The sequence below is a fragment of the Colias eurytheme genome, chromosome 30 (assembly GCF_061535395.1).
Source record: "Colias eurytheme isolate Ceu_HAF_F1 chromosome 30, ilColEury1 Martin Lab GWU primary, whole genome shotgun sequence".
NCBI classification, from domain to species: Eukaryota; Metazoa; Arthropoda; class Insecta; order Lepidoptera; family Pieridae; genus Colias; species Colias eurytheme.
In genome coordinates, this window is record NC_143009.1 from 203,360 (window position 1) to 219,365 (window position 16,006).

The 16,006-nt window shown below is 35.8% G+C and overlaps 1 protein-coding gene across 1 annotated transcript in view; it reads right to left on the bottom strand.

The window, feature by feature from the left end:
- The window catches only part of LOC149895639 (fatty acyl-CoA reductase wat-like), a 45,706-nt gene that overhangs the window by 2,596 nt on the left and 27,104 nt on the right, over positions 1–16,006 (bottom strand). Inside the window, exons 3-7 of the mRNA XM_090118481.1 lie at positions 4,007–4,100; positions 3,174–3,296; positions 2,109–2,263; positions 1,373–1,489; positions 357–466 (exon numbers count right to left, since the gene is read on the bottom strand). Of these exons, the coding sequence (XP_089974607.1) occupies positions 357–466; positions 1,373–1,489; positions 2,109–2,263; positions 3,174–3,296; positions 4,007–4,100 (599 nt within the window). The remainder of the gene's footprint in view (positions 1–356; positions 467–1,372; positions 1,490–2,108; positions 2,264–3,173; positions 3,297–4,006; positions 4,101–16,006) is intronic.

The following is a 16,006-nucleotide window of genomic DNA, read 5'->3' on the forward strand; positions in this document are numbered from 1 at the left end:
AAACATATGCCAGGGCCGGATTTTAAAAACTAATTTTGGGGCCCTGGTATAAACTATCTAATGCTAACAATGGCATTTTTATTATCGTTAGATGACGCTTTATTAAGAATGTGACATAATTATGACCACAATTATTTATTTTCTTCGACTACGCGAGAGAAACTGCGGGCGGAAATCTAATCTATACACAAAAAAAATATCATCAAATGTGTTGTTAAGCTTAAAACTCAAGAACGGCTCGATAACTCCGCTTATTTTTCTACGCTTTTGTTAATGCACAAGGAAGGATCAAATGGAACGAAAAAATTGTAAAAAGGGGCAATAAGGCAGAACAATATGAATATAATAATACATACCGATAGATGGTCTGAATAATACTACAGGTAAACCTGTAGAGTGCTTCCTGACGATGTCTTCTGCCACTGCTTTTGTATAAGCGTATGTGTTTGGGTAGTCACCTAGTAACCTGTTAAAATCAGATAAATATAAACAATAGAGAATATTAATTAATAGTTTAACTTATAATATTTTATATCGGTAGAGCTGTAAGAAATTAGTATGGCTGTTGGAAATTATAATTAACTAGCTTTCCACCCGCGGCTTCGCCCGCGTTTTCAAAGAAAAACCCGCCTAGTTCCTACTCCCGCGGGATTTCCGGATAAAATCTATCCTATGTGTTAATCCAAGTTACTCTCTATATTATGTGTGCTAAATTTCATGTCAGTAATATATTAGTAGGGATTAATTTATTATTATTATTAGTTAATATATTATTTTTATGAATTATAGAGTTTTGATGTACTTGTGGCACAGGCTAATAATAATCCATACTATAATATTATAAATGCGAAAGTAACTCTGTCTGTCTGTCTGTTACTCAATCACGCCTAAACTACTGAACCAATTTGCATGAAATTTGGTGTAGAGATATTTTGATACCCGAGAAAGGACATAGGATAGGTTTTATCCCGGAAATCCTACGGGAACGGGTTTTTCTTTGAAAACGCGGGCGAAGCCGCGGGCGGAAAGCTAGTAATATACTACGTATACAACTTGTGGTAATTACTTTTATTCGTTATTATCAACAGGTGGCGCTAGTAATGTTATATCTACTGTCACCATATTTTTTTTATAATTCACAAACTTATGTCACATGAGTAGAAAAACGGAATTCCGTCTTTCTACTCACGTGCATATGTTTTCTTAAAAGATTCATGTTTGTATGCGTGCGTATGCATATATGTAATACGTAGTTATGTGTTTTTAAAGAATAAATTTATTGGCAAGGAAATTTCATTTCTAACAATTTAGTCATTTAAATTGTGTAAATATTTGATGATTTTAATAAAGATATTATATTGTAAATACATACCCTGGAGTGATGTTTTTGATGATATTTTCGTCCATATTTTCAACAAGGTCAATCAACTTATCGCCATCTAGCGGACTGTCGTAGAACCTCTCTTCAATCTCATTTTGTGTGCAATTACTGTAATAAAATATTAAAAATACATTAATTGTTTACATTAATTCCCATAATGTATTATTTAGACTTGTTAAAAATGTAATATTATACAGGTAAAGAATACAAAATCATAATTTAATTTTAAGGTTAGGAATGATTTTCAACATTATTCATTGCAGTTCGCTTCTATTAGTAATGTGAATTGTGATGTTATGATATAGCCTACGGTTTTTCTCGATAAATTGATTATTTAATTTTTTTTTAATTCGTGAGCTTTTTCTGCTAATTCGTGAGCGGTATTATGGGCAAATTAGACTTACGCTATCTATGAAGTTACAAAACATCTTATTCCCTATAAAACATCATTTCAATGTTTACAATATTGTATCCCCATTCCCCTATTATAATTTTTTTATTAATTTTCTTAAACAATTTTCAAATATTCATACTTACATTGCATTTAATTCTACAATATCATGATACAATAACATAACTCCATAGCGACTTGATAAAATACCAACAACATTTTCGCATTTAACCGATTGAGCCCCGAACGGCCCGATCGGTCCACGACACAATACATTTTCTATTGTGTCTGTGATTCCGGGGCCTGAGTTATTAATAAGAGAGTATAAATACATACCTATAAGCAGTAGATATATGCACATAAGCTCGTAACTTGGAACACGATCTGGCGAGCGCCAGCATCTCCCGGGAGCCTCGAACATTGATAGACACAGCTGTTTTGAGAGCCTCGTCGAAGCGGACTGTAGCCGCACCGTGGAAAATGAATTCCACCTGAAATTTTTATACAAAAATATTATGTTTTTAACTTGGTGTTAAAAAATTATAAAGTTATTTAATTTCACGAGAGAAATTGAACTGTTACGGATTTTATCGCAATATATTTATTTATACCTTCCTCTTGAATCACTCTATCTATTAGAAAAAAGTCATCTCAATCCGTTGCGTAGTTTTGTAGATCTAAGCATAGGTAGATAGGGGCAGTCTGAAGATAGCGCAAATAGACTTTTTATTTGTAGCATTTGTAGGTGGGTATGCTTGTTTTTTTTAAACACGCAACGGGTGTTATTTTTTTTTATAAATAGAGTGGTTCTCGAGAAAGGTTTATTATTATGATTAATTAAGTTTTAAAAAGAGGGCTACAGGTGGGCTAGAGGGCCGTAAGTGATGACAAAACTTTATTTTATACTTATCTGTCGCAGGTAAATTGTAACTATTATTATTTTGCTGTTTACAAACGGTCAGCATTTTTTAATATACTAGATTTCCGCCCGCGGCTTCGCCCGCGTTTGCAAAGGAAAACCCGCATAGTTCCCGTTCCCGTGGGATTTACGAGATAAAAGCTATCCTATGTGTTAATCCAAGTTACCCTCTATATGTGTGCTAAATTTCATTGTAATCGGTTCAGTAGTTTTTACGTGAAAGAGTAACAAACATCCATACAAACTTTCGCCTTTATAATAGTATTAAGATTAAGATGTCGAGAATTCGTAATCAGAAATAGGAGCCCCGCAAGACGGGGATCCGTCGGCACGCAACCATCTTTTTGTGGACGTGTCAAAAAAGTAAATCCTCAGCATATTACAAAATGCCGAGCGTTTGTAACCGGCAAAATTATACAATTTGCCTGCGATAAATCCACCTGACGATCAAAACATAATTTCAATGTTTATTATACACATACCTCATCAGTAATCATTTGTCTGTCCTGTTCACTGATGCCCAGGTTTGTCTGGCTGATTTCACCTTCCACGACTTGGATTTTGTCGATAAAGTCTGGTTGGATTTTGCGCAGTTTGTCGTAGAGCTGAAAAAGTTTAAATTTATTTATTTTTAATACATTATTGTACAAAACAATGTAATGAAATCTAGTACAATCTAATAAGGTACAAATATTTTGCACAATAGGCTGCCTTATTGCTACATAGCAATCTCTGCCAGGCAACCTGGTAGGAAAGAAAATGTAAGAAGGTTTAATACCTACGTATTAAAAAAATAATTTATCAAAATATATTATGTATTATGTCGCTGTTTTAGTGTAATAGTGGTCATAAAATGATTGAAAAGAAATAAATGAAAATAATAAATACATATTATTGTTAAGTATTATGTTTAATTAACTCAATACTAGATGGCGCTGATCAAATTTTTATTGAAGATCTATAAATGCAACGTTTTAAACATAAAATGTTATGTTTATAATGTACCTATTATACATAATATAAGAATTTTTACATATTTTTCAGCTTAGTAGTAAGTACATAACATATATTTTAAAATTTTAATCTGCTATAATTATTTATTTTCATCGGTAACTAGCGGTCCGCCCCGGCTTCGCCCGTGGTACATTTCTCTACATAAAAACCATCCTCGTACTTCCAGGAATATAATAAAAAAAGAATTATCGAAATCGGTTTAGCCGTTCTCGAGTTATGCGCTTACTAACACATTTTGCGATTCATTTTTGTATATAAGATTCATACAATTTATTACGAAAAATTAAAAAAAGTAACTCACCACATCATCAAATTGTTCCTGCAATCGTTTTATAGGATCTTTGTTCTTTTTCGGTCTAGCTAAAAGATACAGCTTCTTGATGCCTGGACAAGACCTGAAAACAAATTAAATAAATATAAGTAACTATATGAAAAAACAAGCGAAATTTCAAATTTTTTTTTTTTCATTTATCAGTGAGAAAAAGTTACATTGAAATCGGTTCAGTCGTTTAGAAATTACTTAGGTACTCATTAAGGCTTCATCTGGTTTTTAAATATACAGAGTGTCCCACCGTTGGTATTCTAAGCTCAATGGAGGTTATAGTTTTGCATATGCTGAGTACTTAAAATATATTTATAAAATTCCAGATGCATTTTTTTTCAAATAGATGAATTCTTAAAACTCTGTGGGTAAAGCCCTAACAAGCAACCCGCCCAACTTTGCCGCCCGCACGTGAGCTATCGTTTAAGATTATGTTTTCATACACAAAATGCTCACATTAGCGAAGTGTTTTATGCCGGCTGTGCGAAGCTAGAGAAGAAAACATGAATTTTAAGAAAAAATTAAGCAAAAAATTTTTGGCGTAATTTTGTTGTGTCTTTTTTACGTGATCAGTGTATGCAAAACTACAAGTCTCTTCGCGCTTAGTATACCAGTAGTGGGACACCCCGTATATTCTGGCTTGGCCTGGGATGAAAAATATACAATACTAGCTTTCCGCCCGCGGCTTCGCCCGCGTTTTCAAAGAAAAACCCGTTCCCGTAGGATTTCCGGGATAAAACTATCCTATGTCCTTTCTCGGGTATCAAAATATCTCTATACCAAATTTCATGCAAATTGGTTCAGTAGTTAAGGCGTGATCGAGTAACAGACAGACAGACAGAGTTACTTTCGCATTTATAATATTAGTATGGATAGGTACTGGTTAAAATAACAATTTATTCGTTCAACGATAAGTAAGCAAAAAAAATTCAATCCTTTATTACAATTGTAATAGAATTAAATCTGTAAGTCGTGGGAAATGAACTCAAAATGAAAAATACAATTTTAATACAGATAATAATCTTTTTTTACATTTAAACGAAACAAAGGTCCAACTACGAAACTGTATTTAATAATTGTTGAAGTATGTCTCTTTGATAATATCTTTTTAAATAAATACTTATAATAAGAGGTTAAGATGTGGTATTTATTACATATGTAGTTAGTTACATTTAGATTAAGATCTGAGTCGTTAATCTTCTTAATCTTAATACTATTATAAAGGCGAAAGTTTGTATGGATGTATGGATGTATGGATGTTTGTTACTCTTTCACGTAAAAACTACTGAACCGATTACAATGAAATTTAGCACACATATAGAGGGTAACTTGGATTAACACATAGGATAGGTTTTATCCCGGAAATCCCACGGGAACGGGAACTATGCGGGTTTTCATTTGAAAACGCGGGCGAAGCCGCGGGCGGAAATCTAGTTCATTATAATTGGATAAACCTATCTGTGTACCTATGTATTATTATCTACTAGCTTACCGCCCGCGGCTTCGCCCGCTTTGTCTAAAACCTAATAAATTATATACTAAAACCTTCCTCGTGAATCACTCTATCTATTACAAACCGCTTCAAAATCCGTTGCGTAGTTTGAGAGATTTAAGCAAAGGGACATAGGGACAGAGAAAGCGACTTTGTTTTATACTATGTAGTGATGTACAATAAAATGAATCCTGTGAATGAATCACTAAATGTGTTGGTAAGCGCAAAACTCACGAACGGCAGAGCCAATTTTGTTATTTATTTTTTTATAATATTCCTTAAAGTACGAGGCTGGTTCTTATGGAGAGAAAACGTAAACATGTACCACGGGCAAAGCCAGGTCGGCCGCTAGTTATAATAATTGTTAATAGATTTATTTAGTTTTATCACTACATAGCATAAAACAAAGTCACTGTCGCTGTCTGTCCGTCCGTATGCTTAAATCTTTAAAACTAACGGATTTTGATGTGGTTTTTTAAATAGATAGAGTAATGCTTGAGGAAGGTTTAAAAATATATTTTATTAAGTTGTAGATAAAGCAGGCGAAGCCGCGGGACAAAATAGTATAATATAAACAGTATGACCGTAGTATATTATTATTAGTCTGTGGTATGACTAAACATATTGTATATAATATCAAATCGTTATCGTTAAATCGTTATAATACTAGCGGTCCGCCCCGGCTTCGCCCGTGGTACATGTTTACGTTTTCACTACATAAGAACCATCCTCGTACTTCAAGAAATATAATAAAAAAAGAATTATCGAAATCGGTTCAGCCGTTCTCGAGTTATGCGCTTACCAACACATTTTGCGATTCATTTTTATATATAAGAATATTATATATATTATATACTCTTATGAGATAAAATATTTCCAAGAAAAACGACTCTTAACTGTGCCAAATTTTATCAAAATCGGTCCAGTAGTTTATGCGTGAAAAGTGAAAACCATACATACATACATACAAACCGTTCCTCTTTATAATATTATTAGTATAGATAAAAAAATTATCATAAATGGTTTATTATAATCAAAGTTGTACAACTAATTGAGGAAATCATTATTTCTTTATTTATATTTATATATTATATTTTATAATATAATATAAATTTGCACGTGCTAAGCTCAAGAACCACGGGTCCGATTTAAAAAATTGTTTCACTGTTATAGATAGGTCATTAATTATTATCGAGGAAGGCTATCTATACTAATATTATAAAGAGGAAAGGTTTGTATGTGTGTATGTATGTATGGTTTTCACGCATAAACTAAGTACTGAACCGATTTTGCTGAAATTTGGCACAGATAATCTTTAGACCCTGAGGAAGAACATAGGCTACCTTTTATTGCGAAATATGTACCACGGGCGAAGCCGGGGCGGATCGCTAGTAGGCTATATAATATACGCTAAAGACCAATAGGAGCGTAGCAAAGCGGGTAAAAACGCGGGGCACAGCACAGCTAGTCACAACTCACACTATATTATTAGACGAAATGGAATTTTAACAACAATTATCAAAACTCATAAATTAATTGTTAATTTATTTTAAGAATAATGTGTCATTAATTACATAGTACATTAATAATATGTATCTAAGTTTTATGAAGGTGCCAACTGCCAACATTGTAGCAACAGGTGCTAAACAGTTTTATTAATAGTTCATTGAATGAAAAACAGTAAAAAACATATGTACAATGCGTATGTCACACCCATATTTACAAGATGGCGGCCGTAGATTGGTTTTTCCCACAAATATTCCCTCTTCACAATCGAGAGCGTTGGCCGGCGTTGGCCCAACAAATGATCTGATAATGCTCTATCTATTCAAATCGGACCCACAGTTCCTGAGATCACGTTTAACAAACAAACTCTTTTATTATTATAGATATGTAAAAAAGCGTATTATTTAATTATGTATCCCTTTATAAACTGTTTTGCAAGATTCTTTTAGCTTTCCGCGTACCATTTAAGTATAATTTATATTCCATAGTGTTTATGGTCGTTAGTTGAAAAAAAGGCGGTCAAGCGCGAGTCGGATATTGAAATATAATATTTTATTTATATCTAATCTAATACATATTATAAAGGCGACAGTTTGTAAGGATGTATGGATGTATGGATGTTTGTTACTCTTTCACGTAAAAACTACTGAACCGATTACAATGAAATTTAGCACACATATAGAGGGTAACTTGGATTAACACATAGGATAGTTTTTGTCCCGGAAATCCCACGGGAACGGGAACTATGCGGGTTTTCCTTTGCAAACGCGGGCGAAGCCGCGGGCGGAAATCTAGTACATAATATGAACACAATAATATACATAGTGTTTGTATTAATAATAAATATATATAAAAATGAATCGCAAAATGTGTTGGTAAGCGCATAACTCGAGAACGGCTGAACCGATTTCGATAATTCTTTTTTTAATATATTCCTTGAAGTACGAGGATGGTTTTTATGTAGAGAAAACGTAAATATGTACCACGGGCGAAGCCGGGGCGGACCGCTAGTAATAAATAAAATAGTTGAATATGGCACAGATAATTAATAATACATATTATGGATACTATTTGAAGGAAGATTTGCAAATGATTATTATAGCTAAGTTTAATAAATATAGCGTCATATTTTCGATATATTTTGTGTAAATTATTCATTTTAATGTGTTTTACTTAATATTATGAACAAAAAACTTTTTTATAGGTCTATAAGTAGTCTAGTTACTTCAGGTTTCCTTCATTTGACTCTACATGTGTAATATAACTTAGTATTAAGCTATTGCATAGCTTCTATCGCGGGCCCTGAACGCGGGGACTGAATCGAGAAATTTCGTAACGAAAAAACCTCACGCTCCCCACTCCGACGGACACGGAGGTGTGGCTTGAAGGCATGCTATGCAATAGCTTTACCGCGGCAGTCCCTGAGTGCCACACGTGTTTTTTTTATTTATAATTCCTACAAACAAATTACATTTACGGAACCCTAAAATATAATTGATAATTCCGATTATTCAAAGGTTCCGTTGTTACCTCGACATGTTTACTAATAAATCTCGTGCAAGGATTTATCTAGACGTTTAACCGACTTTAACAGAAGGAGGGGAATGTTTTTCTTCTATTATGTTTGGCTCTTTAGCATGTGGGTTGTTATATTCGACTTAATTGACACTTTTTAAACAAACATAAAAGACATCATTCAAAAATTAATAGCATTTAATATTTTTTTTTAAAACTAGGTATTGTTTTTGTTAAACCGCGAACAGAACAATTTTAAGCATTAGGATAGATATTATTAGATGATTAATCGAGGAAAATCTTCCACTTAATATAAGCTTACAATCGCTAGATATAAAAAACATACACGAGCTTTCAAATAAAAAAGAATCATCAAAATCGGTTTACCCAGTGCAAAATTCTAAAACAAAAAATACAGTCGATTTGAGAACCTTCTTCTTTAGAAGTCACCTATTTAGTTAGTCTAAGTTTGTCTTAAATACCGGTAGATGGCGCTTACAGATAGTGTATTATTTATTTTTATTGCCTATTGTTATTTTTGAAATAACAAGCCGTCTGGAAAAACAAATCACAAGGCTTGATCTGAATTATAATATGGTTCTTACGAGCTTTGAATTTTTATATATTTAGAAGAGATAACCCATTTATTATATACTAGCGGTCCGCCCCGGCTTCGCCCGTGGTACATGTTTACGTTTTCTCTACATAAGAACCATCCTCGTTCTTCAAGGAATATAATAAAAAAAGAATTATCGAAGTCGGTTCAGCCGTTCTCGAGTTATGCGCTTACCAACACATTTTGCGATTCATTTTTATATATAAGACTAGCAGTCCGCCCCGGCTTCGCCCGTGGTACATATTTACGTTTTCTCTACATAAAAACCATCCTCGCACTTCAAGAAATATAATAAAAAAAGAATTATCGAAATCGGTTCAGCCGTTCTCGAGTTATGCGCTTACCAACACATTTTGCGATTCATTTTTATATATAAAGATTTATTATATGTATTTTAGTTTATATTAGTTTAGGATTGTGACTTCGATCGCGTAAAAAACAAAAAAAATGTGTGCGTGTACTAGTGTACACACGTAAGAAGTGAAACTTCTTTATGACCTTATTTTTAAAAAATAATTTACTATAATTATGTAACTTTACAGAAATACGTCGAATCACGCGTGGTAGGGATAAGAAAAAGATGGCGCGTAACGGAAAAATGTCACGCGTAACGAAAAAATGTTACACTAAATTTTTTTCCAACCCCGATAAAGAAGTTTCACGAGGAAAAAAAATTTTTTTTTGTTTATAACTTTTGTTCTATTGATACAAAACAACGATAAAGCCAGTACACACTACTAAATAATTTAAAACGTATTGCTTAAGCATTGTGAAAGTAAGATCACGTAGGCATGTGTGACATGTGTTGAATACATATATCTCTCACGTCTTAACTGATAACTTAAGTTAAGACTAAGTTACATAAAACGACCTAGATTAGGCTTTTGATATTGTTACCTCAAACATCTATTTATTCAATAAGCGCGTTTAAATCGTTTAAATAAATCTTAATATATATATAAATCTCGAGTCACAATGTTTGTCCTCAATGGACTCCTAAACCACTTAACCGATTATAATAAAATTCGCACACCATGTGCAGTTCGATCCAACTTGAGAGATAGGATAGTTTAAACATATAGGTACCACGGGCGAAGCCGGGGCGGGCAGCTAGTAATATTATAAATGCGAAAATTTGTGAGGATGGATGTATGTGTATGTGTGTATGTTTCTTACTCTTTCACGCAAATACTACTGAACCCGCGATTACAATGCAATCTAGCACACATATAGATGATATAGAACTTGGATGGCAACTTGGATTAAAACATAAGATAGGTTTTATCCCGCAAAATCCCAAGGGATGTGTGATGTTCGGGAAATATGCGGGTTTTTCTTTGAAATCGCGGGCGAAGCCGCGGGCTAGTAATGTAATATGTATTTACAAAAAAAAATCATTTTTACAGAGAAGAACCAGCTAGAAACTCTGTTGTTACCATGTTGTTACTATTTTAAAGTTTATCCATGTTCTTCGTTAATTAGGAATACAAATAAATGATCAAAACCTACTTGAAATTAGTTCCCTAAATATAATCTTACTAGCCGCTCCACCCGGAATAAAACATCATAAAATATAGCCTGCAGATAACCCTATCAGAACAAAATAGAACTTTATGGTAGAACTTTTTAAATCGGTTCAGTAGTTTCAGAGCCAAATCAAACAAATAAACAATGAAATCTTGTTTTTTATAATAGAGTTTGCTGTGCTCCGCGGTTTTGCCCGCAGTGCTCCGCTCCTGTTGGTCTTAGCGTGATGATATATGTATAGCCTATAGCCTTCCTCGATAAATGGGCTATACATATAACACTGAAATAATTTTTCGAATCAAGACGGTATTTCCTGAGATTATTGCGTTCAAACATACAAACAAACTCATCAGTTTTATAATATAAGTATAAATTAGTATATAGAGTATAGATGGACAATGGAATAAACCCAAATATGTAATTTATATTGACGTCAAGACGTATAAACTCGGATATGGTCGATTATAATATAAAAAATGTTTGCGCTTTACCAATAGCGACTCCAAGGTTTTTTCTTTATCCACTTGTAAATAATATTCTCTAATAATAGTCATTAAAACACGTTTGGGATCGATCTACTGTTATTGTAAATCCTATCCTATCCTATAACTGATATTATTAACTAGCTTTCCGCCCGTGGCTTCGCCCGCTTTGTCTAAAACCTAATAAATTATATTATACTAAAACCTTCCTCTTGAATCACTCCATCTATTAAAAACCGCATCAAAATCCGTTGCGTAGTTTTAAAGATTTAAGCATACATAGGGACATAGGGACAGAAAAAGCGAATTTGTTTTATACTATGTAGTGATGCCAAAGTCTGTGACTGACGATGGATGTATGTGTATGTATGTAACTCTTTCACGCAAATACTACTGAATCGATTATAATGAAATTTAGCACACATATGGAGGGTAAGTGGGATTAACACGTAGGATAGATTTTATCCCGGAAATCCCATGGGAACCGGAATTATGCGGGTTTTTCTTTAAAAACGCGGGTGGAAAGCTAGTTACCTATAATAATATAATCTACCAGATCAAGGCTTCTTTAAAAGTGTAATATTATCAAAATAAGATTTTCTAAACATCATAATCATTACCATTTCACACGAACTTGTGAAGTTGTTCAGTAAATAGCAATTTTTACGATTTCTCATATATATGTTATAATAAGTGTAAATGTTTGTTTGTTTCTGTTTGAACATTGTAATAGGATGCTATGTGCTAGGAGTTATGGTACGGGAGCCAGGAACAGATTTTATGACCAAGTTCCTCTCAAGCGGTAATTAGTAAAATGCATCAAAGTATAGTATTATGAAGCCTCGTGAACGTCAGCTGGAGCTCGGTTGGGGGGAAGAGCGGTTGTAGCCTCCCGTATCAGCTGACGGTTTTTCCACCAAGATACATCCAGCTGACCTATATATTTATCCACAGTTACATATAAGCTATCATCAGGTAAATTTTTGTTTGAGAGGAAATCACGGAAAATAAATTTTTCTTTAAATTTAACTTTCATGTTTTTTTTCGTTGAGATGGATTTACACATAGGGTTAGCTACAATTTGACAAATTTTTAGCTGAGAGGAAATGAATGAATGAATGTATTTTTTTTCCTACGTGCGTGGGAGGCTACAACCGCTCACCCCCCCAACCGAGCGCCAGCTGACGTTCACGAGGCTTTATAATACTATACTCTGAGGCGTCTGACGAATTATCTCTTGAGAGGAAATAATTAACCAAATTTGCACCTGGCTCCCGTACCATTAAATTGACTTGCATAGAAAATGTAATCATGTGTGTTATGTTTGGAAAAGAAATATAAAAATGATGGAGATATTACTTCCTTACTAACAATAGTTACTTACCTACTGCGCAATAATCCATACTAATATTATAAATGCGAAAGTAACTCTGTCTGTCTGTCTGTTACTCAATCACGCCTTAACTACTGAACCAATTTGCATGAAATTTGGCATAGAGTTATTTTGATACCCGAGAAAGGACATAGGCTACTTTTTACCCCGGGACATAGGATAGGTTTTATCCCGGAAATCCCACGGGAACGGAAACAATGCGGGTGAAGCCGCGGGCGGAAAGCTAGTTTCTAATATAATGCAGTTAACTAGTTAATTCTTCGCAAAATCTTATATATAAAATTCTCGTGTCACAATGTTAGTCTGCATACCTCCGAAACGGGTGGACCGATTCTCATGAAATTTTCTGTGCATATCGGGTAAGTCTGAGAATCGGCCAACATCTATTTTTCATATGTACCACGGGCGAAGCCGGGGCGGACCGCTAGTCTTATATATAAAATTCTCGTGTCACAATGTTAGTCTGCATACTCCTCCGAAACGGGTGGACCGATTCTCATGAAATTTTCTGTGCATATCGGGTAAGTCTGAGAATCAGCCAACATCTATTTTTCATATGTACCACGGGCGAAGCCGGGGCGGACCGCTAGTCTTATATATAAAATTCTCGTGTCACAATGTTAGTCTGCATACTCCTCCGAAACGGGTGGACCGATTCTCATGAAATTTTCTGTGCATATCGGGTAAGTCTGAGAATCAGCCAACATCTATTTTTCATATGTACCACGGGCGAAGCCGGGGCGGACCGCTAGTCTTATATATAAAATTCTCGTGTCACAATGTTAGTCTGCATACTCCTCCGAAACGGGTGGACCGATTCTCATGAAATTTTCTGTGCATATCGGGTAAGTCTGAGAATCAGCCAACATCTATTTTTCATATGTACCACGGGCGAAGCCGGGGCGGACCGCTAGTATTTAATTAAAATTTTGCCATGAAATCTATTCAAAAGTTTGACCACTACATCAATCAAATAAGTCACCTACATATTATAAAAATGTAACTGTTCTTTATTTTTTTTATTTATTTAGCTATTATAAACACCGTTACCTATCTATATTTATTAATAGATATATTAGCTATGTCACATGGTTTTACTCGTACCTATTTCCGATTTTTTTTCTTATACATACTTAACCGAAGGAGGCTGGAGGTCATTAATTCAACTGTTTGTTTTTTACATTACTCAATCACTCCGTGGGTTATCAACCGATTGACGTCTAATCTATATCAAATCTATATGTTTTGCTCTATCATGCGAACTACTGAACCGATTTTGCTGTAATTTTATTCAAAAATAGATGGTCTACATAATATCCTGGTACAAGCGAAGCTACGTGCCAAGCTAGTATCGACGCCCCCCGCGAATAATCCGGTAATGACCTATTACGGGGTTTTTCATGTTATGCGTTTTTCGGCATCTAGAAGTTAAAATACACCATGTAAATTTTTTTCAGAATTTTTCTATCTTTATTTACGAAGATATGAAAAATTACGCGTATATTCCATAAAATAACATTAAAATGTATTTTAAACGAATAATATGGTTTTAGATCTTTACGAAAAATAATATCAATATGCTTCGACAGTAAACATTGTTACGATATTATTCAGGTAAATAGTTTTCTACATTATTTAAGTAAGTGCTAGTACAGGCTTATTCGGGGTTTTATTAAGAAATCGATTTCCAGATACATTCATTATGGAGTGCAAGTATGCAAGGTATTGGTATGTAAGGTATTATGCAAGGTATAAACACTTTCTATTACTGAGCAAATGATTTACACGGCCTTAGAAAAATTAAAAGAGATGAAAGTTTGATAGATAAACGAGGCAGGCATCAGAATAGACCACATCGAAACCTTCATCTTCATCTTCATTAGATGCTGGTCGTCCGACTCAGGTTCTACCTGTTGCCCACAATTATAAGCCCCCATCAGTATGGCTTCATGCCACAGAGGAGCACCGAGGACGCCCTCTATATACTGGTGGGCCACATCAGAAATAAGAGGGAGGAGAAGAAGATTTCTGTTGTGGTATTTCATAAAGGTGCGGTTGGCCGAAGTTGGGTGTCCGGGGAACGTAAGGCGGGTGATCAGCAGATACCTGAGTGGAAGAGGTGTGAAAGTTACCTAACTTTCACACCTCTTGTCCCCCGCATACCTGCGGGTGTGAAGTGAGTAGAGAGACCAACAAGGGGTGCGTGCAGGGTTCCATAGGTGGGCCGCTCCTGTGGGTCCTCTGCTGTGGATGTTAGAGGAGATGGATGTGTTTTGTCAGGCTTTTGCCGACGACATTGTGCTAGTGTTTGATGGAGATACTGCTTTAGAAGTAGAGACGAAGACAAACTGCACATTGAGGAAAATTGACGAATGGGGTGTCAGAAATAAACAAAAATTCGCACCACACCAGACATGTGCCCTGCTCTCGACACGAAAATTAAAATTTGACATGCCACGACTTGTAATGGGGAGTGTGGACATCCAATATTTCGAAAGTATTAAGATACTGGGCCTTACTATTGATGGCGGCCTGACATTGACCGAAACGTCGGGAGCGTTTGCAAAAAGGCAATCGCCCGTTATAAGCTATTAGCAAGAGCAGCTAGAGTAAATTGGGGGCTTAACCCCCAAGTAGTTAAGACTATATATATCGCAGCTATAGAACCGACTATCTTGTATGCATCAGCAGCGTGGGCACCCACTACGGAAAAGATGGGGGTCCAAAAGAGGCTTAACACCGTTCAACGGGGTTTTGCCCAGAAGATCTGCAGAGCATATCGGACTGTCTCCCTGAACTCTGCGATGCTGTTGGCTGGGATTCTCCCTCTTGACCTCAGGATACTCGAAGCTTCGAGGCTTTATGAGATCAAGAGGGGTGTGTCGCACCCGGCGGTGTTGAGGGACAGGGCGGTGGAACGAATGGCTCTTGCGATTGAGGACCCACATTCGGCAGAGCAGGTAGAGCTGGGGCTCGGCTTGATAAATGAGGACACCTATGCTGACGTGGTTAACAGCCACGTCCACAGGGTCTATACGGACGGCAGCAAGATTGAGGGTCGAGTCGGAGCCGCCTTTTCCGTATGGAAAGGTGATGCCGAGACAAAGGCCATTAAGCTTGCGTTGCCACCGTATTGTACCGTCTATCAGGCTGAGCTCCTAGCGCTCAAAAGAGCAGTAGACATAGCCTGCAAGAGTGGAGCGGCAAAGGTCGGTGTCCTTATTGACTCCAGATCGGCGCTCCAGGCGGTTACCCTGAGTTCCCCTCATCCCCTGACTGTACAAACACGGGCGGCCCTCCGAAAAGCTGCATTGCAGAGGCGGGAGGTCTCCCTGTTTTGGATTAAGGCGCACGCAGGGCGGGGAACGAACGGGCAGACGAGTTAGCCAAGGAGGCCGCTCTGGGGTTGAGGAGGAAACCGGATTACGATCTGTGTCCTGTTTCATTC